The following is a 24922-nucleotide window of genomic DNA, read 5'->3' on the forward strand; positions in this document are numbered from 1 at the left end:
TTGCCCCAAAATCTGTCATGCCTCAAACTTGTGAAGACTCAAGAGGTTCCATGACACACGAGTTGTAGCATCTGAGCAACTGGTGATGCCATCGGGGGTAGGGACACACACACACACACACACGGCACGTGCCCCCCTGAAATTTCTGCTTTAGTATATGGCCTGCCCAACCACACCTCCCAGTCCCCTCACCTACCCCAGTCAAGTGCATGCCCCTTCCCCCCCCCCCCCTCCAAGAAAACAGTTTCTTGCTATGCCACCAACCTGCATCATGGCTGGAGGTCAAGCTGGTGACAATAATGTGCGACATACTTCACAAAAAACTGGAGAGTGTTTTGTCATTCCAACAATGTACTAGTAACACAACCCCTATGCTTTCCGTCACCCGTTTTCTTCGAATGCAGAGTGCCTTTGTTAGCCAAATTGTCAAGCAATAATACTGTGGCCCACCATAGAGCAGTGGCACGCTAAGCATGGGAACTCACGCTCTTGGGTACGACAGCGTTATAGCACTATTGTGCGTTCTCAAATGTGTTGTACATTAGCATCATTAGCTCGACCCAGAGAGTGCTCTGGCTGCAGTTCTTGCCTTGCAAGTCACCTTGAACATGATAGCACATTGCACAAAGTGCATTTCTTGTGTCAGCCCAGACATTCCATACCAGGAGGACAAGACTGAAGAATGCGTGTAGAGCCTTGGCCCTATATCCAGATCTCCTATTTAGCAAATGGCAAAAGGGCAGCTGAGAACACTTTTATTAAGCGGGGCGTGGTGGCTTCTGTACAGGTTATCTCCCAAAAACAATGATTGAAACTGTGTCCGTCAGGCGACATAGCAGTACTCATCGGTGGAGTTTGGTGTCCTCTCAAGGTACTGCTTGTCGATCAAAGCCTCGATGCACTTCTTGATCATGGCGATGCTGGGCACAAACCGGCTCTTAGCTTGACTGATTACCTGGAGTATAGCAGAAGCAATGATGTAAATAGACATCAATATGCGATTGTCTTCCAGTCTCACAAATTCAAATTGTACAGTAAAAAAAGATAAATCACAAGTAAGCGGAAATTCCAATCACAAAGTGTTGAGAAAGTAATTCCAATGGAAGTGGTGTCTTTTCTTTGAGGGTTAATACAACTGGGCACTGCAACCATACTTTTACTGAATTCTGAATTGAACCACAATTTGATTATGAGGCACGTCACAGTGGCGAATCCCAGATTAATTTTGACCACCAGGGGATCTTTAATGTGCCCCCAATGCACAGGACACAGATGTTTTTGCATTTCACCCCCATCGAAATGTGGCCACTGAGGCCGGGATTTGACCTTATGCTTGGCAGCGTGACACCATAGACACTAAGCCGCTGTGGCGGGGGCTCTGATATTATTAAGCTAGCATGGTGGTTTACAAGATGTTACAACTGCTAATCTAACGCCACGACGTTTGTACTGACACGCTAATCGCAAAACTCAAGTGTTTGGGTCTATGATTGCACAAGCCGGCTGAACACATTACTTGTAGCAAGTGTTACTCACAGCACTGGAAAGCAATGGGTTTCATCCAGAACATCCAAGCTGATACCTCCAGCTTGGCCAAGCAATGTTCAAAAAATGGTATTCACAGCCTAGACAGCTTATATTTGAGCTTTGTTGCTTTGGATACTATGTGCATGAATCGCATCTGTTTGCCCTCATTTTGTAATAATCATCATGGGCCTACTTATTGTCCACTACTTGATCAATGAAGATGCCGGGCACGATGCAGTAACGACCCCTTCCAGAGATCTCATATCCTGTCTTTTGTAAACCAAACCTACCCGACATTTGCATATACAGTTGAACCCCATCAATACAGTTTTAAAGGGACCATGGAAAGAAAACACACCAGCCGGGAAAACGTAACCGTGAGGAAGGGTGCAAATCATCACAGCACAACTTGAGAAACACGCCTAGTAGCTGCCAGTGCAGTTATTAGATGTCTCGGTTCTCATACTGTGACCAGGAACGGCACATGCATGCGTGCATAATTAAGGGACACGTACGGCGTTCCCTGACAGTGGCCCCTACCGCAGTATTTTGAGTACGCTTCAACGCATAACACGGTTATATTGTGCCGAAGCTCACTAAAGAGAATAGGCAATTGTGAAATGATAAATAAGACACTTGCGGGCCCCAAAGTAAATGTAGCCCTGTACTTGGCAGAATTGGCCCAGTGTGCATGGTTCCTGGGAGGTTTCAATTGATGTGCACTTTTTCAAATGCTTTGCCAACTGCTTCTGTGCATGCTTTCCCCCAATGTTTGTGCAGTGCCTGGCTTGTGCAACTTTGTTCGTTTATTGCAAACTTCAGTCTCGTTGCAATGAATTCGTCGCTTATTGGAACCAATTGGTTGCTTGTTGCAACGTGCGGGAGCCAATTTCTTCTGGCACCATTATATTTATGTGGCGGCCACTTTCAAATACAATGCAGGATGTGGGAACACTACAGAATTGTGCTGAATCAAATGGGAACATACTGCGTAGGCGTCAATGGTATTTAGGCAGGGACCACAAAAACACGACGCAGCGGCCAGGAAAACACAAGAGCGAAGAACATATCAATGGGATTCCACTGTACTAGTTTCTAAAGCATGTCACTTCAATTCTAGCCTTTCTTGCTTCATCATAGAATTTACTTTTATTACTTAGAGGGAAAACTGGCTCTGTCCTGCTGTTGTACGCATGGGAACGCTGGGATGTGGTGACTTCAGATTGGCATCGTTCTCGGGGAGCCAGGACGCCTCGAATACATGCTTGGCTAGCACCGTTTAGTCTGTCCCAGTGGTTAATTTTCTACTAAGCATGTAAAGAGTTGCCTTTTCTTTAAATACCAAATAAGAACATTTTTGATTAAATTGTAAGGATTTGTACCTAAATGTACAATTATATGAAATATGAAAAGTACTGGCAGACCACTTAAGTTGGAAAACAAATGACAAGATCTGCACTAGCTGCGTGACAGTTCGAACTTTTTGTTTTTCCTCATTTGCCTGTGCACTGTAGGTGAGTAAACATTAGCGAAAGATGTAGTACTGGTGAATGAAAATTTTCATGAGGTTTTTACTTTCAGAAAGCTTTATCTGTGCAGCCATGACTGTTTTAGGCCAAGCAAATTTCAAGACAGAACTTTGCACACCCACATACAGTGAAACCTCATTACTACAAACACCCCATTTAACAAACTTTTCAGATTAACAAACTTTGTGCTTTATTTGTACAGCACTGGAATAGAGGACAAAGAGGCACAGTGCTGTGTGTCAAACTGTATTCGAACGAGACAGGAGGATCATTGGAAGATGTATATTTTAAGTGATCAGGAGTGGGCGTCTAACATGGGGTGTCTCAGGCCGCAGCCAACATTTGGCAAGGGAACTGATGAAGACAAATCCCCATTGTCAAGAGGTTGGCTCTAGCCTGGGAAATCCCCTGCGCAACTGATGTTGAACTCTGTGTGTCGTGCTGTACATTGTTAACTCTGCCTCTATGCCTAGACTGATGTTGCTGTCATTGGACACAAACCTAAGGCAATAAAGGACAGCCAGAACGTGAAAAGGCGCAGTTCTCTTTTCTTCTCTGCATGTCCCTTATTTTCTTATAGCTGTCTGTGTTGTCAACACCATCGAAATTAACCGTTACCAACTTCCCTGAGGTACCATTCTTGTCCAGAGCTTCTACACTTCACTGCACCTCTCTGCTGTAGCGCAATGCTAGGAATACTCTCAACTCTCAGTAGGCTTAAGTTAATAAGGCGTAAGCCTGGTAATAAGCTGAACATGTGAAGTGAGAAATCCAAGAGCAGACGGCAGAAGTAAAGAAGAGGGGACGTACCTCTTGAATGAGTGTGTTATGCCTGAGCACCTTGCGGGCTTTCATGATGCGCACGACAGCAGCCTGCAGGTACAGCTTGCGGTCTTCATCTACTGAGCTGTGCGTCTGCTCCAGCTCTTGCTGCAGGCAGAAGGCAAGGAGAATTTCACTATTTGTGCAAAGGACAGCATACATCTTCATACAAGGATTTCTCTTTTTAGTGTGTCAGTCGACTCTGTGGCGTAGAAGTAAGAGGCTAGTCAAGGGTGAGACATTACTAGAAGACTGCTGAAGGGAAATGTGATGATGCGGTTGTTATACTACAGTAGGAATTATGGGTAGTGTGCAGAGGAGTTTTTCATGATTGCCATGTCTTCATTGAGAAAGCACATTGACGGCTCTTTTATCGTTATCTGTAGTAAAATTCCTCCACATGTTAGCCTGGCAGCATTTGTTTAGAGCACTTAGGTGTTTTGCATTTGCAGCTACTACCATACTTACTTGCATAATGACTGCACTTTGACTCCAATTAAATGATCCTATTATGAGGCACACTGTAGTGGGGGACTCCCCATTAATCTTAACCTAAAACTACGTACATGAGGGTTTTTACATTTCACCACCACTGAAATGCGGCTGCCATGGCCGGCATCAAACCTGTAACCTTGAGCTCAGTAATGCAATGTCATAACCACTGGGATACTGTGGCAGGTTGCTACCACGACCTATCAAAACACATATGGCACTTTAAACAGCCAAGAGTCCTCACCTGAGCTGCTTCCTTCTGGATTACAGCAGAGATCTTGAACTTCGTCCGCTTATTCGAGTAAGACTTGTTCAAGTGTAAGACTGTGGATGGTGTCAGGGGACCCTCCTGCAAACGACATCACAAATACACATAATGCACATCAGCCTGCCATCACACATGTGTATCTTTCAATGACACAGCTGATTCACTACTTGGCATTAAAGAATACTAAGCATAAATGAAGCAAACAAACAAAAACCCTCTCCTCAAAATAAGTAGTCTGTTTTAAAGGCAACTTGATGGCCAGGACAGCAACAAGCTACTACTATTGTGGGGATTATGTTTTACCATAACAGTGGTTAAGAGCTTGAAACAAAGCTTGCTAATTAATTTAACTGTTCTGTTAGGCTGTAGCACGCATTTCTGTGCCATGATCTATGCATCGTTTAATTGGCGTGACTTTTAGAGGTAAGTACTAAGTATGTGGCATTTTACTATGACAGCACTTAAGAGCTTAAAGTAGGCTTCATTTTTGTCTGCCAATTTAATTAGGCTGTAGTCTTCATCATTTTGCCTTTGTTGTCATCATCATTGCCACCATCATGCCCACACCGCCACCATTATATTGTTGTCATCATTTCACACAGCTGGGGAGCTGCATTGGGGGAGTTACTGCTATCGCAGTACACGAGTTCACAGCAGAAATCAGTGAAGTCTATCCTTCCTTGATTTGGTAAAGGGAGATTGGGCCCTTGCACTGACAGTGAACGATGATACTCGATGTCCCAAAAAATACAATACAAATTCAGATCACCGCTTTCTGCCTGCATGCGAGCTTAACCTATTCTATTCAGTAAATACACAAATGAACTTTGTAGGTACTTTTGCTATATTTGTCGGTTGGTTGCCTGTGGACATGCTTGTGCGTGCAATCTCAGGTTTGACCACCAATCAACCATTTATACGAACATATCAGCATAGCGGTAAACTTCTTGTGACAGTTTGCCGTCTGCCTGATTAAGGAGTACCGTCAAACCCGCATGTATAGAACTTAGGTACATTCAACTGGTGCCTAAATCTAACAGTTGTGACACCACCTTGGAAATCACATGCGATAGTACCGTATAGACTCGTGTGAGGCCCACACTTTTCTTTCACCATTTAGACAAGGTGTGGCCCTTACATGGGACCGAACCTTTTGGTTGAAATGGTGCCGGCATAGCCAGCAACTTGTGCACACTCTGAATGTACACTCTGGAGGTCAACGTGCAGCTCGCGCCATCTAGTAGCTGCATGCGGAAGTACGCAGCATGTGAAAATTCACCGGTGCATGCACACAGCATCGGGGCAGCAAATGCATTTGCTTCTCCGTTCGAACTATTTTTTTCAAATTTTGGGCTGCCAAATTGGGGGTGTGGCCCTTACACGGGTGCGGCTCATACATGAGTCTATACGGTATTGCACTGTACTACACGTGTATCAAATCCCATTCACTGCCACATTCAGTTTATTGAATTCTGCGCAGTGTCGTGCCCCTGCCAGTGCGCTTCTCCTAACGGGTACAAACTCCATCAGAAATATTTCATGCTAACGAACTTGAAAGTGCATTATTTTGACAGATGCTGTCAAATGGCATTGAATCTAATGAGCAGTACAAGTCACGGAGGAAAAAGCATGGTGCATGTCTCAGTTTTGCTCGCTGGACACACGGATGGCTTGATCGTGCAAACTGTGGTGGATTTGTTATGGGCAAGAGCGGATCACCATTCTGTTTCAAGAATGCACACAGTCTAACTGTCCAATACGCACTCTGCATGAAAGCATGGATGACACTCAATCCTTTCACTGAGTAGCTCTGGGCATGGGATGCCAAACTGCAGTTGAGCTGCATTGCTGGGTTCAACTTTGTAGACCAGGGCTTTCCGTAAATGGCATTTTAGGCATTCCTGGGTGGCTAAAACAAATCCAGCTTCAAGCCCCACTAATTGGATTTTCACATTACAGTTTCGATTTAACAAAAGCACCACACACTACATCTGCGTTTTACGGAAAGGCCATCACAGCAGCAGCACACAGGACTCGCATACACTGTGCGATTCAGTTGGCACTGAACGCGTTTTATTCGACCTCGCTAGGATTACACCTAAATGGGAATGGACTCAGATATTCTGCAAGGCAAAGGCCACTTTTGAATTGACAGCATACCTGCCAAGCTGGAGAGTTCAAAAATCAAGAGACTTTTTATTCGCGCCAACAAGGGGGGTGGGGGGTAGGGGGTGGGGGTTGGACCATTGTTTCAACTGCCAGTGGGACCGGAGGGGGGGGGGGGGGGGGGGGTTGCTCAACAAACTTTCAGGCAGTCTTCGATGAGTCCTTTTGCAAGACCTTGCAGTAGTAGACTTTGCTCACTTCAAAAATTTGTCAGTATAGCTTTGCTCAAAACATGGACCAGACTGACGGCCTTTCAATAGCAGCAGGTGTTGGAGGGTTGTGTTGCACATTGATGAGCGGAACTCAGTCCTAGTTTTTTGTGCCGTGCTAAATATCCTCTCACACTCTGCGTTGCTATGTGGTATCAGGAGTAAATTCAATATCGCCTTAGCAACTCGGTCAAACATGTTTTCCATCAGTGTTTTTCATTTTTCCAACCATAGACCACTGCACGTCCCACCTTTCTTCATTCAGAATGTCCTCTGGGAGACTGTATGCCTGTAGTGAAGCAAACTCAGCTTTGAGAGCATCTAAAGCGTCTTCAGCAGATTCATTGGAATCTCGGGGCAGCAGCTGAGGGAAACTCCGAATATTCAAAGAAACGAAGACTCGAGAGCGATGCCTGTGAAATAAATTTCTGGTTGGCCACCTCCGTATCCTTCATAGTTGCGTTTCAGCGTTGCATCCACATTTATAGCACTTCGCCTCGTCGCATTTCGGAAATATTTTCCGAAGAAGAGGTCCAATGTAGTCGCTGACACTAAGGGGTAGGTTGTATTCGACGACGAATCTCGTAAACAGGCACTACATAAGTATGACATTGTCGTCGCACTTGTTCCGGAGAAAGTTCACTATGTTGCCTTGCAGCTCAGCGGTGCGAACATAGCTTTGATGCTTTGCCGTGGAAACATGCAAGTTTTAAGTCGCCGTTGACACCGTGAGACATGCTGACGTCGCATCCAAACGTTGTACAAAATGCAAAATGTTCTCCTTTTCTTGATGTCAAAAAGCACGAAAATTCAGAAGTATAAGTTTGCAAAAACTTCCGCAAATACCTTTTCCTGGGCTTTGATAGTGCCATGGCATCAAGCACACGAGGATTCTAACTTTACACGGTGCACCGCACAGACAGCCTAGCCAACACTAATCATACACACAAGCAGCAGCAACAAGATGCACCATGGAGGAAGGCATGCATGAAATGCAAGAACTACATTGGCTCTGGCTTTGGTCAGATTACTAGGCACTGTAGTCGGCTGCTTAGTCGATGATACCGATGGTGCTAGTGCTGCCGTTGTTGGTGATGCTGATGATTATGATGTGGCTGTAGATTCCGCGGTGCCGGTTTCGCAAAAACCGTTATTGCGCGAACAGAGACCACTTTTCGGGAGATATAAGATAGTGATCATACAATCGTAAAGTTCAGTAAAAAATAGGGAGTCTCCCGGGCGAATTGGGAGGGTTGGCAGGTATGTAGTAACAGCATCTGTGTTGACAACGACCGATTGACGCAGCAACTGGAGGGAACGATCGTATGACAATGGGTCCTTTAAATGGCATACACATGACCTGGCATGCTCACATGCATGTCACAGTCCGAATACGCTGATGGCGGTACGGCACATATCCATATGGGCTGGTTAGCTTCCACACTGCGTCCATTTCCAGCGTATCTTAGGTAAACATGCGCAACAAATGCTTCAACATCCCCACAAGGCACACCGCTCTCTCTCAGTTTGGCGACGCAGGCTTTTGGGGTTAGTGTTGCAACTGATAGATCACTCCGCAGCGTGAGCAACTCATCACAACCACATGCAAGAAATATAAAGTTTTGTGCATCTGACGCAGTCTCAGAGATGCAAATTGATTACTTTCCACAATCATGAAAAATTGAATTGAGATGTGCGGAGGTTGCGATAAGCTACAGATAGGCATATTTTATATTTTAAATTATCAATGTATCGAACTATTTCATGATCCTCTTCAAGTTTGATGTATCTGGGTTCAACTGTACCTCATATTCGCACAACCCTAGTGTTAAGGAAACATTTAGACAACCTCCATCCAGGCATCCGAAGCATCTACAGAGTTTGCGTAAACAGATAGTTTTTTATGAGGCCTGGATGGATGTACGGATTAGCTCAGAGCTGAAAGAAACCATAACAGATTTCATTGCAGAATAGGTGAAGCAATGAAATGAAGGAATTATTACTATTAGCTTCAGAAACAAAAGAAAGGAGAGAGTGGGATAGGCTAGCATCCCACCTGCCTACACCTGAGGTAGGAAATGATAGATGGGCACAAATAAAGCAGGGGTGGAGGGAAGAGAAAGATCACAAAGACTAAAACAAAACTATGACAAAGGGCACAGCACCACAGAGGTAAAGAAGAAAGGAATATAAGCATAATTAGTCTCATTAAATCAAAGAACAACACCAGACAAAAATCAACACTCTGATAGAAGTGGTCAGGACAGAACAGAGGCTAATGCCTGGTGGCAGATGCTTACCTCCTTGCACAGCAGGAGCCGGGCGTCGAGCAGGCCCTGCAGTTGTCGCAGCAGCTGGTCCTGTGCGAGTCGCGTGGCCTCCTGCAGGTCACGGACGGCCAGAGAGTCGGCGGTCTCAAAGGGGAGCAGCAGCGCCATCTGGTAGGTGCCCAGGCTGACCAGGTATGAACGACGCAGGTAGCACAGCCGCACCTCTGCCTGGCATAGGTGCTGCAGCCAGCTCAGCTTGCGCCCAGAGAACTTGCTCTGGTAGAAGTGCTCAAACTAGACACCACCCCCAATAAAGGGAACAGAGAGAAACAAATGGCCAGGGGGGGTTAGTTCCAAAAAGGCAGCTGCTGACACCAAACACAGAAGTGTATACGTTGTTTAACTTCTTGTTAGAGCAGGATGCATTGCCACGTTACTAAGAATATGGGACAAAAGACAAAGAAGGCAAAAGGACACAAGTGTTTGTACTGTCACCTTCTTTGTCTCTTGTTCTTGTCATGTACTTGACATTTTTATCGTTTGCATACAGCAATGTCTCTGAAGAGCATATACAGTAAAAGAGAATAGCGCAAAACCAGGACGACCACAAAATGACACGGAAACACACAGAGGCACTACTAACAACTAGTTTTATTCTCCCGCTACAACGCACATATATACACCATGGCCACACATGTGCAAACGTAATCAAAATGAACACATCACTTACCCCAACCAGTTAACAGATATGTGAGCTTAAAGACTGCCACTCTGCAGCATAAAGAGATAAGGATGTGTCACTGACACAGTCATCTGCTTTTTTCTTTATGTGATAAGCTTCTAGAACTAATCGCGCTTGCTCGCTTTTGCTTCGCCCCAGAATCAAGGTCTCATTAAAGTGTGGTGCACAATTGTGGCAGGTATTCAAATGAGACACAAGATGTGCCCCTCCGTCAGCATTGCTGTTTGCTTTTCTGGCGCAGTGATCTGTTTCTTTGGCGTAAAGGATGGCAGCCCTCTTGAACGCTGCTGTGAACGAGTGTTGAATGATTAGTGGGCCTAGAGCACTCATGATGACTGAAGAAGCATGGAAGTAGCACGTAGCCGGCAGTCAAGTCGAACACGTCAAACCAATGCCTTTTGGTCAAACTACAGAGAAAGACCTGTGATTGGTGTCTGCTCTTCCATGAACTACCGATACCCCTCCGCAAGTGCCGCTGTTCTGAGGGTGCCGCCGCGAATGGAACAGCGGTGCTTCCAGCAACTATCGACACCCCCCCATGAGTATTGTGTGCACTGTAAAACTCTCAAAAATGATGAAAAACCCTTCCGAAAAGCAAACAAACACGCGGGATAGTGAAAAGCTACGGGTAGGGCCATAGAGCAAGCATAAAATTGTAGCTACGTTGTAGCTCTCGTTGGTCTCGCTTTTTGGCGGTGCCATGTTTTGGTTTCAATTGTTAATCGACCCACCCCCTTCAGATTTTCAAATTTAAAAAGATGGGTCGACTTACAATCGTGTAAATATGGTAGTCGAAATCAGCGAGGCCCGACGCCTATGACACCAATAAGCAGCGTGGCCACAGTTAAATTCCTACGCTGACGCCGTGGCCGAGCGTGATCAGACGGTAGTTGGCTTCTTACGGAAGTACGTAATTATTATTGAAATTCGAAAGCTGATTTTCACTTTCGTCAGCATGGTTATTATACTACGTCAATAAATATATTGTATTTGATTTGATTCGGTGATATTTCAGTATTTGCACACCCCTACTGGCAACTGAAGGAATACATGGCAAGGTAAACATGCACTCACCTTTTGAACGCTCCGTTCCAGTTCAAGGGGAATGGCAAAGGGGGACACTGCACTCTGGCCCAGGGGCCATGCTCCAGCCTGAAGATACAAAGGGGAACAGAAAGAAATTACTGTGAACCAAGGGAAAAAAAAGACACATATAAAGGGCCACAAAAGCAGAACTTTGATGTCATAGACAAAAGGACAGCAATGACCAACATTAAATCAGTTAAGCTGTCATTCTTTCAAATACATGTTCGATTAGAAAAAAAAATGGTTGGTTTGTTGAATATGACATAATTTGACAAAGCATTAGTGCTGTACATCAGTGTGGTGTCACTGATTTCAAAACGTACAGTAGAACCTCGTTGATATGTTTCTGTTCACTACATTTTCTTGGCTCTTACACTCTGAAGCACCACTCCCGTTTAGTTTCCACAGGGTCATCTGTATCACCCTCGCGTTTGCCTGGTTGTTACATGCTATAACAGCGATGGTACGCTACCGACATGGCATCGTCTGTCGGCGTTGCCTGCGTTAACCATAGTATGTTGCCAGTGAGAACGATCACTTTACAGTGTCTACCATACAACACAATGGGATTGCCACTGTCGTGTTTATATCACTGCTTGCTGCCAAACCGAACATAGGTCGTGAAATGAAATGCCAAGAGGAAGCGCACGAAAGCACAAGGGGCCGCCCCACACCCATGTTTGCAGACAGTATCTCGTGACCCTTCATGCCTTGCAGTTAGGTACTTTGATTACAAGGCTGCACGGAAACTAGAAAAGGACTCCAAGTGCTTGAAAAGAGGCTGTTATTATCGAATATTCGACCCAAGCACCAGTTGTAAATTATAGGCTTTATTTATATCATGAGAAGCCAACAAACATTTAATTTAAGCTTTATTTAATGTTATTCATAGCTACAACTGCTTCAAACAAGTGTGCCACGTTCACTCTAACAGCCAAACAACCACATTTCCCTGGATCATACATTTCATTTCCGTGGGCTTCTGGACAAAGCATGAACAGGCTTCAACAGTATTTTTTAGGTTTTGGGGGCATCTTGGCAGAGGCAAAAGTACTTGCAACTTCTAGCTTGAAAGATTAGTTCCTTTGGAATGCAATGCGACCTCTCTTTCACGATAAACAATTAACCAGGTCTGAGCAGATGCTGAAAAAATCCAGTGTCATGGCAAGCAGGTGTAAAAACTTAAGGGCAGTGCCACCTCCCGTCTTTTGACTTCGGGTCTCGCCAAGCCTCTTCTCATGGTAAGAACAACCATGCTTCTATTGCAATATTGTAATTTACTAATAGATACAGCCTTCCATTAATTCAACTCCAGTTAATTCAACTTTTTGGCTAATTCAATCCCAAGCAAAGGTCCTGGCTGGCAGCTATATGCTTTTAGGGGTCCAAACTTTTGTTATTTCAATCCTGAAATTGGCTTTCGCAGCATAATTCGAACTTGAACGGTCCGTACACATGCACCTGACCCCACTGGTGAATCCAATAACGGCACCTGTCTTGGCAGTGCTTAGGGTACAGCAAATGCGTCAAAACCACGTTAAAAAAAAATAAAAAGAGAACTCCTGTCAAAGACGCCAATTTCCAGCTTGTCCTGGATGATTCTAAAGTGAAAACGGTAGAGCTCCCTATGAATTATTAGAGTATTTACTTGACTGCAATGTGCGCCTTTTCTTTTCTAAGAAAATTTGGCTGAATATTGCTTCCACGGTGCAGTCCAAAACGAAACCAAAACCACATTTGCGGCATTAGCAACAACCAGGGTGTCTACCAAGTTGACATTTCCAAATTCCCTGAATTTTCCAGGTTTTCCCAGAGTGTCATTGCAAATTTCCGGGAGTGATGCAGAACTATGGTTTATGTCAAGACGGACTGAAACCATATCGCCTGATGCTGTCCCTTTCTAGTAAGCACATGAAAACAATAAAAATGTGACTTAATCCAATTTGAATACTAAGGAGCAGTGTCTATGTTATTCAAAAAGAGAATAGAAGGCATGGGTTAGTAAAATGCACAGCAAATACAGTGTCTTCGAAAAAAATTGCAAATGGGGTTGGACATTATCCAATACGAATAAAAAGGAGATGCATATAGAAGCAAATATTTTCGAATATGAGCTATTTCTATCAACTGATAGCAACCTCAGTGGGATGAGGCCCGAACTCTGTCACAATTGAGATTCTCTCTCAACAGCTCGTAAACCTCAACTGTCCTGACATACTCTCAGCCCGCGCACGACGCCCGAGTGATGTGTTTCACTGCTTTAAAGAGTTTATTTTGGTTTGGATGAGGGACACCTGCATCTCGGCATCAGCCAAAACTTTATTTTTTGAGCTCAAGCTCCTTAAAAACGGCGGTAGCAAGCTTCCATTCCCGTTTATTCCTCAATGCGTAGGTCATTTCTCTTCTTGTCCACCTTCCGCCACTCGTTCGCCCCAAGGACCATTTGAAGCATCTTGGTCAGTTGCACAGCCCACGACCGGTTTTTTAACTCCCTAGAGGCCGCGAAAACATCCGAAAAATCGGCCAGTTGGAAAAAAATAAATCCGTCTCATTTACTGCCCTTAGGGGCTCAAACTGCCACAGGCACGTTCGAAAACGCTCTGAAGGCCTGTCGGTACACATATTAGGCATATCGGTGCTCGTACTGTGACAGGAAATACCGGGTGCCTGCGTGTATAATTAAGGAATACATACTGTGTTCCGTGGCCCCTTCCCATGCTTGTTATGCTTCACTGCAATACTTTTGCGTATGCTTCACCAAGTAACATTTTAGTAGAGAGGCAAAGCTGACTTTCAGGAACCAGCATTATGCAACGCACCGTGTTTTCCAAGTTTCTAAGCCAATCGCGAGGACCACAAAGGCGGAGTCTGTGCCATTGCTGACAGCAGCTAATTCTTTCAATAAAAAAACTCGGCACCCAATGGCAAGAAGCTTCATAGCAAACGTCGAAGCAGCTAGGCCTAGCGTTGCCGCAGTGGTGGCAACGGCCACCAGCGGATCTGCGTGCGAGAGTGCCGGTTAGAGGTGGCGAAGTAATCAAAACGGCAGTGGTGGTGCCTTTGATTATTGCCGCTTTGGACCTGCGGTCACGGCAAAACGTCTGGAAATTCGGACGGCGAAGAGTTCTTGCGTTGGAAATTTCACACGTTTTTATACGTTGACTCTATGGGGTATGCGGCGGGGCCGCGAAGCCGTCCAAATTATCGGAATCCGGAAAGTCGCTCGTCGACTGTACACTGGCAACTCCTCCTGCCGACGACAGGACATCAAAGACGATTCATTACGATTCCTGTCTTTTACTCGATCCAGCATTACCGCAACTTTCGACCCTTTCAATAAAATTGCCGCTAATTTTCCCTGATAGAGGCCCAAATTCCCTGAGTTTTCCCTGACTTTTTCCAGACTACTCAAAATCCCTGAGAATTCCCGGTTTTCCCGGTTGGTAGACACCCTGAACAACCTACTGTCAGAGCCTGCCTGGCTAGCATCATTGCTAATGCATTCACAAGATACCAACCATGGATGGCAAGAGACCAAGTTCTTGTAAAGCATGATGACGTGGCACTTCCCACTTACCCCAATCCTATTTAATGTTGTTGAAGGGTCGTTTGATAAATGAAGAATATCAGACATGTCCTACGTTAGTTTTCTACTTTGGTGTGAACCCATAAAAATAGGTGCACATTTGATATGGGGGCATATTAGGTTACGTTAGGTTAGAAAGTGGCTTTTCATCCAGTTTTTTTCACTGATCTGTATTATGTTTTGTTGGATGCCGCTTCTTTGCCTGCTGAGCTGGGCATAGGTGAAGGCAGCAGAAATGCATCATCATCAGGTAAATACTGCCAAAAGAATCAGCAGTGTGTTTCGGCATTTTCTCTTGTTTAGTTCGACCTGCCAGATAATTCGACCAGTTTCATCCACCCTGTCTGGCACGAATCAACGGAAGTCGACTATATCAACTTGTTAGTCCTCTCGAGTGTTCCTTTAAGAGCAAGAGCTGCTTATTTCATGCACTATATACTGCACAAACAAGAGTGACGAATATGACAAATGACATCAGACATGAGAGATATGGCATGACTGTTCCAGCTAAACCACCGGTTATTTCTCGATAAAATTTTGCATTGTGGTGGAATTTTTCCATGCAAACAGCTTAATACCACGTACATGTGCAATGTTTGTCTGTTCTAACCAGAATAAGTTCAAAGTATGCATTGTCTGCATCAATGTTGTATAACAAAGTGTCGATATTGTTGCAAGAAACTGGTGGCACTGTCTACCAAGATTGGCATGCATTGTTTCACCATATGATGCACAAAGCCACAGATACACCTCAGTGAAATAAACACTTTTTGCCCAGACCTCAGGGTAAAAACTAAATTCAGACCACAAGGTCTTACCATGCTGTACATGGAAGGACGCAGAATTTGGGGTAAAACGGCGATGTGTATAACCCTGTAAGCAGTGACCTATATATATATATATATATATATATATATATATATATATATATATATATATATATATTTATATATATATTGACCTGAGCACTTTGTCCTCACCTGTAGAACATAGATGGAGAAATTGATGCCCAGGTCGATGTTCTCGGCTTTCAGATACACATTGAACTTGTTGTTCAGGTCCGCACTCACACTCATGTCTGTGAACATCCGGTGCAGCTTGCTTGTAAACTCATAGCCACACGCTTGCTGCAAAGAAAGAGGGCAACCTTAAAAAAGCCTCAAAGAAACTTTGCTGTAAACACTCCTAAAATGGCTGGCAGTGCTTTGATGTTGTCAGCAAAGATGACTCCTATATAATGGACATTTGTATGTAAATTGAAGAGGCAGGAGGATAAGGCTGAGCGAGTGAATCTCCACTAATCACCACAAAGCTGCTAACAGGAGTGGACTAGCTTGAGCTTTGGATTAGACCAATTTTGTGACCAGCTTTGCAAAAATATTCACCGACGATTACGGTACTCCTTAATAAAAAATTTGTGTGCAGCTCTATACATGTTTTCATTTTGCAATACATTGGCTGGCACAGACAATCTGTCTTGTGCGATGCGTTGCAAAAAAACAAAGCCTGGTGCGACTTCCTTGTTAATTGGGAGATCATGAGAGGTAGCACGAGGGTGAGATTCTCAGGAGCCGCCACAGACAGACCTCTGCTCATGCAGCGCTTTGTTTCCATACAGACGACGTGCGCTGCTTTGGCCCCATCTCGTAACCATCGTCGCCTTAAAGCACAACTTGCACGTCTCTACACTTTTCTTCACGCTTTCACCATACCCTACTCCTCCGCTTTTTGCATCACGATTCCGTCACACCCTTCTTTACCGCTTACCTCCTCGCACTCTCTTCGATGTCACCGTCTTTCATCTCCCGCTCGATTACGAAGGTCAATGCTGATGCTTGCCGCAGAAACAGACGCCTAAGAGTTGTGCTCTAAAAACAATATTTAAGCCCTTCTTTCAGATTTAGGGCTTTTCAAAGCCTTAAAGATGGCACTTTTATTCTATAGATTTAAGCCATCTGATGCACCAAGCTTTGGAAACTTGCACTATCTGTGAACAGCAAACAGCACTCACCTCGAGTCACGATATAGTCTTTTGTAATATGATGTGAAGGCCTAGCAAAACACATGCAGCTATGCATGCATTCTTATAAGAAATATTAGCTACAATGAACAAAAGTATACTCTGAATGCAAGTTCGTTATATTGCCAATCTTTAGACAAGGTGTGGAAAGGAACAGGAACAGTACCAGAAGAAATCAATAAAGAATCAAGCCTTCTATTGGTGAGAAGAATAAGAATATCTGAGGGGCTTGACTGTTCAGTCACAATTATACGAAAAAAATAACACCAAGAAGCCAGAGAAAGCATAAGAGAAATGAATTATTTTAATTGAAATGTTGAAATAATGAGGTAAAGGGAAATTAAAGTGGATGAGAAGATAACTTGTTCCAGGTGAGATCTTCCATATTACACATGCAGTGCTTTACCAATTAAGCTACCATGGCGTCATCCTTTCATACGCTTTCTTCATTGATATGTGTTATGTCTTGCTGGATCCTGCTTTACTGCTTGCCGAGCTGGATGCATGTGAAGCCAACAGAAGAGCAACAATCTTGCAACAACTTGTCCCGGAAGTAGGGCATATGCTGCACTTACTAGTGTACGTGGTTGGGCAATATTACGGCTGTAACAATTTTCCTTCATGGTTTTAAGTGTTTTAGGGGGTGGTGGTCTCTCCTCGTGCCTAATAAGGGCTTTTACAATAATCAGAAGCCATACGCGATAGTCTTTAAGCATGTACCTTTTTTTTTACATAAAGCGTTTTCTCAACTGCCATTGTTTCCAGCGCACGCCACTCATGTTAATGACACTGTCGGAACGGCTGATTTTTGATGCCTACTCAAAATACTTCTTTGGCCTGCTTGGCTCGTTTACGGCACAACAGGCAAGTATTTTAGTGGAATAATAAAAAAAGAAAGACGCCGTGCTCCTGTGCAGTCGAAGTATCGCTGCAAAGTAGCAAAGTGCCAACTTGTAGGACAAGGCAGCTCCCTTCCATAATGGAAAGAAGGGCAAGGCGTGCAGACATGGACCCAAGAGAAGTGGACAACACGGCGTTCGTGTTGTCCACTTCTCTTCTGTCCGTGTCTGCACACCTTACCCCTTCTTTGCATTATGAATCCTTACCAACCAGCTCGGCTTTCTGTTGTTCTAAGCTCACTTCCAGTAGCTTCAGTCAATGGTACTCAATGTGCTCCCTAGCCCCCTGAAGTAGAGCAGTGACTTTCCTAGGTATATGTGTATATAGGCTGTCCCAGCTAATGTTCGCCAAGCTCTTAAAAATAAAAATATAGAATATAGGAGAATGCAACCAATATTATTTTGTGAGCAGTGATGTATCGCATGAGGAGGATATTCTTTTCATAATTGAACTATCAGTAATTAGATTAGAATAATTAGCAAACATTTTAATTACTGAATTGAGAGCACGGCACGCGGACATGTAATCATGCGGCTATTTTCATATTTCGCTTGTTTTCTTGATGAATGTGGTGTTTTGTGGTGCAAGGGCCAAATGTGGCCAAAGAGCGCCAGGCCGGTGGTAATGCGTTCGCAATGGAGCTATGAATAACGAAGGGCTGATGTTACGGTGGCTGTAAAGGGGTCTAAAAACAGTCGCTCTAATGTGCATAAAACCTATACAAGATAAAACTATGCCGATGGTTAATGGGCTGTACAATGGACACGGCATACACATTGTGAAATAATGATGATTTAGTGATATATCTCACAGATATACTTTTTCCAATAAACACTACTGCCTTAACAGAGTCCTTGGGATGCAAGGGCCTGTAGGCATGTGCTATGCAGGACTACCATCACAGCGGCATCCTCTAGAAAGAGGATGTGCTATGAATTTCTTGGGCTAAAAACTTGTAAGTCGACATCGTTCCAAAAATCCAGAACTGCTTTGGTGTCAAAGAATGGTTCTTCACCAAGAAACATTGCTGGATGGAGAGGGGTGTGCTGGCGATATACAAGGGGAAAATGTCTCTTTCTCTCAGCTTCGGCTTCTCGACACTCCAGGAGGACGTGGAGAACAGTCAGCCTCTCACCACATCTACCACACGTTGGAGGTTCATTTCCGGTCAGTAAAAAATTGTGGGTGTCATAGGTGTGTCCTATCCTGAGTCGACAGAACAGGACATCAGTTTGTCGTGTTTTCGTTTTCGGGGGCCAGAAACCTAACTTTGGCTTAATCAAGTGAAGCTTATTCGTAGCTTCCATGTCCCACAAGCGTTGCCAGTGGCTTCGCAGATTATTCCATAAGAGAGGCTTCAGATCTGTGACAGGGACAGCAGTCGTAGGAATAATAGCTTGCGAGGTGATTGATGTAGCCATTTCGTCAGCTATTACACTCCCCTCGATGCCTCTATGGCAAGGTACCCAGCATATAATGACATGCTGGTTAGACATATACGCTCTACAGAGAATGGAATAGAGCTCAGTAAGTACAGGGTTTTTGTGTTTACAGAGTGACTTCAAGGCTTTTATGACACTTAAGGAGCCTGTAAATATAAGTGATTTTTGAAGATTTGATTTTCTGATATGTTTCACAGCCGACAACAGTGCCTGGGCCTCAGCCGTAAATATACTTGTTTCAGGACGCAGTACGCCGGATTCCGAGAAGGATGGACCAATGGCTGCGTAGGACACCCCGGCATGCGACTTAGAAGCGTCTGTGTAAAACTCTGTGCACGAGTACTTGTACTGGAGCTCCAAGAAATGCATTTTGATATTTATCTCTGGTGCATGTTTAGTGACCTCTACAAAGGATGTGTCACGCTCTATCAGCTGCCACTGCCATGGCGGGTAACAGTTTCGCTGGAGCCATAAGACAATGTTCAAGCACCGGAACACCCATTTCCTCACTGACATTCCTTGCGCGCAAAGAGAATGGTCTTCTCGCTGCAGGTCGGTTATTGAAGAGTATGGCATCGGTCATATCGTTTATGCATGAATAAGAGGGGTGTTCGCGGTTAGAATTTACTTTGAGGAAATATGTAAAACTGCTATATGATCTCTGAAAATGGAGTGACCATACATTTGCTTCTGCATAAAGGCTTTGTACGGGGCTTGTCCTGAAGGCTCCAGTCGCGAGGCGGATTCCTAAATGATGGACAGGATCCAACATCTTTAAAGCACTTGGTGTAGCGGACTGATATACTATAGCGCCATAGTCAAGACGCGAGCCGACAAGACACCTATACAAGTTCAAAAGACATTTCCTGTCACTGCCCCATGTTGCACTTGATAGAAGTTTCAATAAGTTCATTGTTTTGAGGCACTTAGCCTTCAAGTATTTAATATGCGGGATGAATGTCAATTTCGAATCCAGTATGATGCCGAGAAACTTTTGCTCGGCGCATACAGGTAATCTGCTACCAGACAGCTCAATAGCAGGGCATGATACGATTCCTCTCTTATTCGTGAAAAGAACGTATGTACTTTTCTGTGGGCTTAACCTAAAACCGTTTTCTTCAGCCCATTTTGCCACTTTATTTAAGGCATGCTGGACATGTCGTTCGCAGATAGTCAAGTTGCATGATTTAAAACCAAGCTGCACGTCATCTACATATACAGAGTATGACATCGTTTGTGGGATAGCCATGCCCAAAGAATTCATTTTCACAATAAAGAGTGTGCAGCTTAGCACACCACCTTGTGGAACACCAGTTTCCTGGGTGAAAGACCTTGACAAGGCATGGCCCAACCTAACACGAAATGTGCGGTTAGAAAGATAACTTTCAATTATACTTAACATACTCCCGCTGATACCCATAGCGGAAAGGTCTCGAATAATACCGAAGCGCCCTGTGGTGTTGTATGCTTTCTCCAAATCAAGAAATACGGAGACAAAAAACTGTTCGTATATGAAGGCATCCCTTATATTTGCCTCAATGCGGACAAGGTGGTCTACGGTCGACCTGCCTTCTCTGAAACCACACTGGTAAGGATCTAATAGTCTATTGCTCTCAAGGATATAGATTAGGTGCCAGTTTATCATCTTTTCAAAGAGCTTGCAGAAACAGCTTGTCAAAGCGATAGGCCTGTAACTACTAAGTAAGGACGGGTCCTTACCTTGTTTGAGTATGGGTATTATTACAGCTTCTTTCCAAGAAGATGGGATATACCCAGCGGCCCACATGACATTAAAAAGTGAGAGGAGTGTTTTCTGTGTTTCAGGATGCAGGTACTTGATCATTTCATAAATAATACGGTCACCACCTGGTGCTGAGCTGTTGCAACAAGCAAGAGAAGTTTTGAGCTCAGCTAAACTAAACGGGCGGTTGTAATCTTCATTTTGGGCACATTTCCGATCAAGGCGTTGTCGCTCTGCACATTCTTTGAACTTCAGGAATGACTGTGAGTAATGCGATGCACTGGAGATATACTCAAAGTGTTCCCCCAGACAGTCTGCCTGGTCTTCCAGACCATCTCCATGGGTACTTACTAAGGGCAAGGGGTTCGTCTCCCGGCCTTTTAGTTTGTTAACCCTATTCCACACTTTCGCCTCGTCTTTGTAAGTATTTATTCTAAATATGGTACCGCTCCCAGCTCTCTCTCTTCGCACGTCTCCTGCCTTGAGATTTGACTTGTTTGAAATTAATAAGGTTTTCAGCTGTTGGAGAACTGCGAAGCAATCCCCAAGCTTTGTTTTGATTTTTGCGTGCATTTTGACACTCGTCATTCCACCATGGGATGCGACGGTTCTTTGCCAGTCCGTTAAATTGTTTAATGCATTTTGTTGCAGCGTCAATAATAAAACCAGTTAGGTATGCCACAGCATCATCTATATTAAAATCAGAAATGTCGTCTCATCGTAAACACGTGAGTTCTCGAAACAGTTCCCAGTTTGCTGATTCGAGGTTCCATCGAGGGAAATGCGGCGAGCATGCATCTGGTTTGGTTAGGTTTAATGTAATTGGGAAGTGGTCACTCCCATAGGGGTTCTTGAGAACAGACCATTCCAGGTAAGGAAATAGTGAACTCGAAACGATGCTCAAGTCTATGGACGAATATGTGTTATGCGTAACATTGTAATACGTTGGTTCTTTTTTGTTCAATAAACATGCACCTGAAGAAAACAGAAAATTTTCTATCAGGCGCCCATGCGCATCGGAACGCGAGTTGCCCCACAGGGGGCTATGTGCGTTTAAATCACCAACGATTATGTATGGTGGAGGAAGTTCATCAATAAGGCTTTGAAACTCTGCTTTAGAAAATTGACAGGAGGAGGAGACGTACATCGAACAAACTGTGATTAACTTACCAAACGCACAGCTCGGACTGCATCTGCCTTGAGGAGAGTTCGGAGTCTGATTTGCTGACATGCAACGCCCTTATCGACTATTACGGCTACACCCCCTGAGGAGGTGAGTGCATCTTCGCGGTCTTTGCGGAAAGTGGCATATTGCCTTAGAAAGTTGGTCTGTGTTACTTTTAGGTGTGTTTCTTGGACACACAGCACCTTTGGAGTGAATTTACGAAGGAGTTCTTTAACATCATCAAGATTGTGAAGAAGTCCTCTCACGTTCCACTGTATTATTTGGGTATCCATAATGGGAACGAGTTAGCGCTGTGTGTCTAGAAAGAGAATTTAGGTTACAGGGCCCTTTTCCAGTCCTGTAATGCGATGTTTCTCTTTTTTGGAGTGGTCGAGTGATTCTCACCGCTCCTTAGGCGCTAGTGGTGCCGTTTGACTTGGTGTCGTGTTCCTCGCCTCCTGCGAAGCGCTGGACACCCGCTCTTGTGAGCGATTTGTTTGTTGAGAAAGCCTCTTCTCAAAGGATAAGGCCCTTGAGGCCACTAGCCCGGAGGTCGACGGCCCCTTCTTGGATGACGGAGCAGCGCTAGCCGCAACCGCCGAGGGGGCAGGTGACGTCACTGCCGGCTCACTAGGTGTGGGCCAGAGAGCCGCTGGAGGCCGTTGTGGCGCTGCCCCCTGACGCGCCATTTCGGCAAAGCTATTCTTCGGTAAGAAGGATACACGCCTGCGTGTCTCCTTAAACGAAATATTCTCTTTGGTTTTGATTGCCACTATTTCCTTTTCCTTATTCCAATGTGGGCAGGACCGCGAGTACGCGGGGTGCTCCCCTTCACAATTCACACAGTGTGGAGTGTTCTTGCATGACTCGGACGGATGTTCGTGGTCGCTACATTTGGCACAGGTTAGTCGGCCACGGCAGTTCTGGGAACTGTGGCCAAACCTTTGACACTTAAAACATCGGAGGGGATTTGGGATAAATATGTTATAACCAAGGTTGGCTATACCACACAAGGTTAACCCTTGCTGCCTGGGAAAAGTGGAAATAAAAAGGAAGCTAGGAGGAGACAGGAAAGACCGAAAGCAAGAGAAAGACGAAGATTAGAGAGGAGGATAGGAAAAGGCAACTATCGATTTCCCCCGGGTGGGTCAGTCTGGGGGTGCCGTCTATGTGAAGCCGAGGCCAAAGGGGTGTGTTGCCGCCGCCGAGGGGCCGTAAAGGTCCAAACACCCGGTATTGGCTCAACCCCCAGGATCCCCTTTTCCCCGGACACGGCTAGACGCGGGAGGGTCCAACCCTCGTGTGCTCGAGTACGTGGTGTCGCAACACACCAAACGCCTGCGAACGCAGACGCCCCTGCGGGGGCTTGTTTTCTTTGAAACATTGAAAAAATTATTATGCGTGACATAGCCCACTGAAAACAACTGAATCTGGTGTTTTAAACACAACTGTTGCTTTTCTATCAAAATTCGAGATCTTAACACAGTAATTAAAAGTTTGTTAATTAATCTAATCTAATTATTGACGGTTCAATTACGAAAGCAATTCTCCTGGTGCGGTACATCACTGCTGACAGAAGACCGCTGGTTGCGTCCTCGTACATTCTATATTTTATTTTTGTAGCTTGGCTAACATCAGCAGGAACACCCTGTATGTGGAAGATTAGCCTTGGGATTGTTATCCAGCGCCGCTCACGATCAAGGCAGCAGATGATCCTTTTGACCAAAAGCATCATGTAGTACATTAAAGATCAGGCAACTGGAATGTTTTATTGGGCACACTTGGGTCCAGAAAAGAAAGAAGCCCTAAAGTGACAACGATAGCATCCGACACAGTCAGCGATAGTAGGATCATAAGTGAAGTGGCTCTCAGCCAGGCGCTATGTATACCTGATGTAGAAAATTCTCTATAACCATCGTAATGCAAGGCGCAGGTTTGCAAAAATATACGTTGGAAGCACTGCATTGAAGGCACGCTCCGACGGCACAATAAAAGTGCAAGTTCAAGAAGAGTCTAGGCATACTGATGCGTGGAGGCAACACGACAGCTCGCACTTCAAAACATAAACTGATAAGACAGCATGCCAGCAGTGAGCTGTTACTCAACATTAGATGCCAAAAATAAGCAACAACTGGTGCAGCAGTGTCAAGCAGCTACACCAGATCTTCCACCTAGATGCACTCAATTATTTGCCGTCTTTGTCACAATTTCACTTCATCTGAATCCTAATCCCGTGTGAGAATCACAGAATGCACTGCAAACTGCTCTGTACTCAAGAATGTGTGCTCAACCCAGGGTGTCAAACCGAAAAATTTTTTTTTGTCCTGGTTTTCATTTTGGTTCACCGAAAACTGTTCAGTTCTGGTTCAACTCCGGAGCAAAAAAATAACTGCTCAAACAGGTTCGGACTGATTCAAGTTAATTTGCATAAGCAAAGAATATTTACAGGAAAACAGCACAAATTTATTTTGTTCAAAAATTCGACGCTGGTGCACTGAAAGATTACACCTGCTGTTTGTTCTTCAGGCTGCACGTGGTTACAAAAGAATTATGCAGATCCAACACCAATGCTGGAATCTATGCGAAGCTTAACTTTATTGAGGGGGAGAGAGAGAGGGGAGAGAGAGAGGGAGAGGATATACTGAGGAAACAGGGAGAGGTCCTCCAGCCTGCTACTCCGCTCAGGGGGAAAGGGAAGAGGAGATAAATGAGGGACTGAGCAGTGATCATGAGGACAGGCAGTAAGATGTGAATGTAAACACATTTGTGTTCAAAGGGCCCGTTCACAGCCTTAAATCTAGGCCTGTGTTAAATAAAGTCAAGCGCCTTTACAGTGGATGGCTCTACAACGAAATTACCTATAATAACTAAAGAATAATTCTGTCCCAGTTCTATTGTGAGCTGTGTGGTATATGACTTTTACAACGAAGTGACCTTACAACGAATGGTTTCAGAGG

At 44.6% G+C, this 24922-nt stretch overlaps 1 protein-coding gene across 1 annotated transcript in view; it reads right to left on the reverse strand.

Moving 5' to 3' along the window:
• Positions 1 to 738: 738 nt before the first annotated feature.
• Cul2 (cullin 2) overlaps positions 739 to 24922 on the reverse strand; it is a 64075-nt gene continuing 39891 nt past the window's right edge. The window contains exons 12-17 of the mRNA XM_072286560.1: positions 15678 to 15824; positions 11100 to 11177; positions 9314 to 9577; positions 4615 to 4719; positions 3867 to 3986; positions 739 to 955 (exon numbers count right to left, since the gene is read on the reverse strand). Of these exons, the coding sequence (XP_072142661.1) occupies positions 824 to 955; positions 3867 to 3986; positions 4615 to 4719; positions 9314 to 9577; positions 11100 to 11177; positions 15678 to 15824 (846 nt within the window). The 3' untranslated portion in view covers positions 739 to 823. The remainder of the gene's footprint in view (positions 956 to 3866; positions 3987 to 4614; positions 4720 to 9313; positions 9578 to 11099; positions 11178 to 15677; positions 15825 to 24922) is intronic.

Source organism: Dermacentor andersoni, chromosome 2 (assembly GCF_023375885.2).
Source record: "Dermacentor andersoni chromosome 2, qqDerAnde1_hic_scaffold, whole genome shotgun sequence".
In the NCBI taxonomy this organism is placed as follows: domain Eukaryota; kingdom Metazoa; phylum Arthropoda; class Arachnida; order Ixodida; family Ixodidae; genus Dermacentor; species Dermacentor andersoni.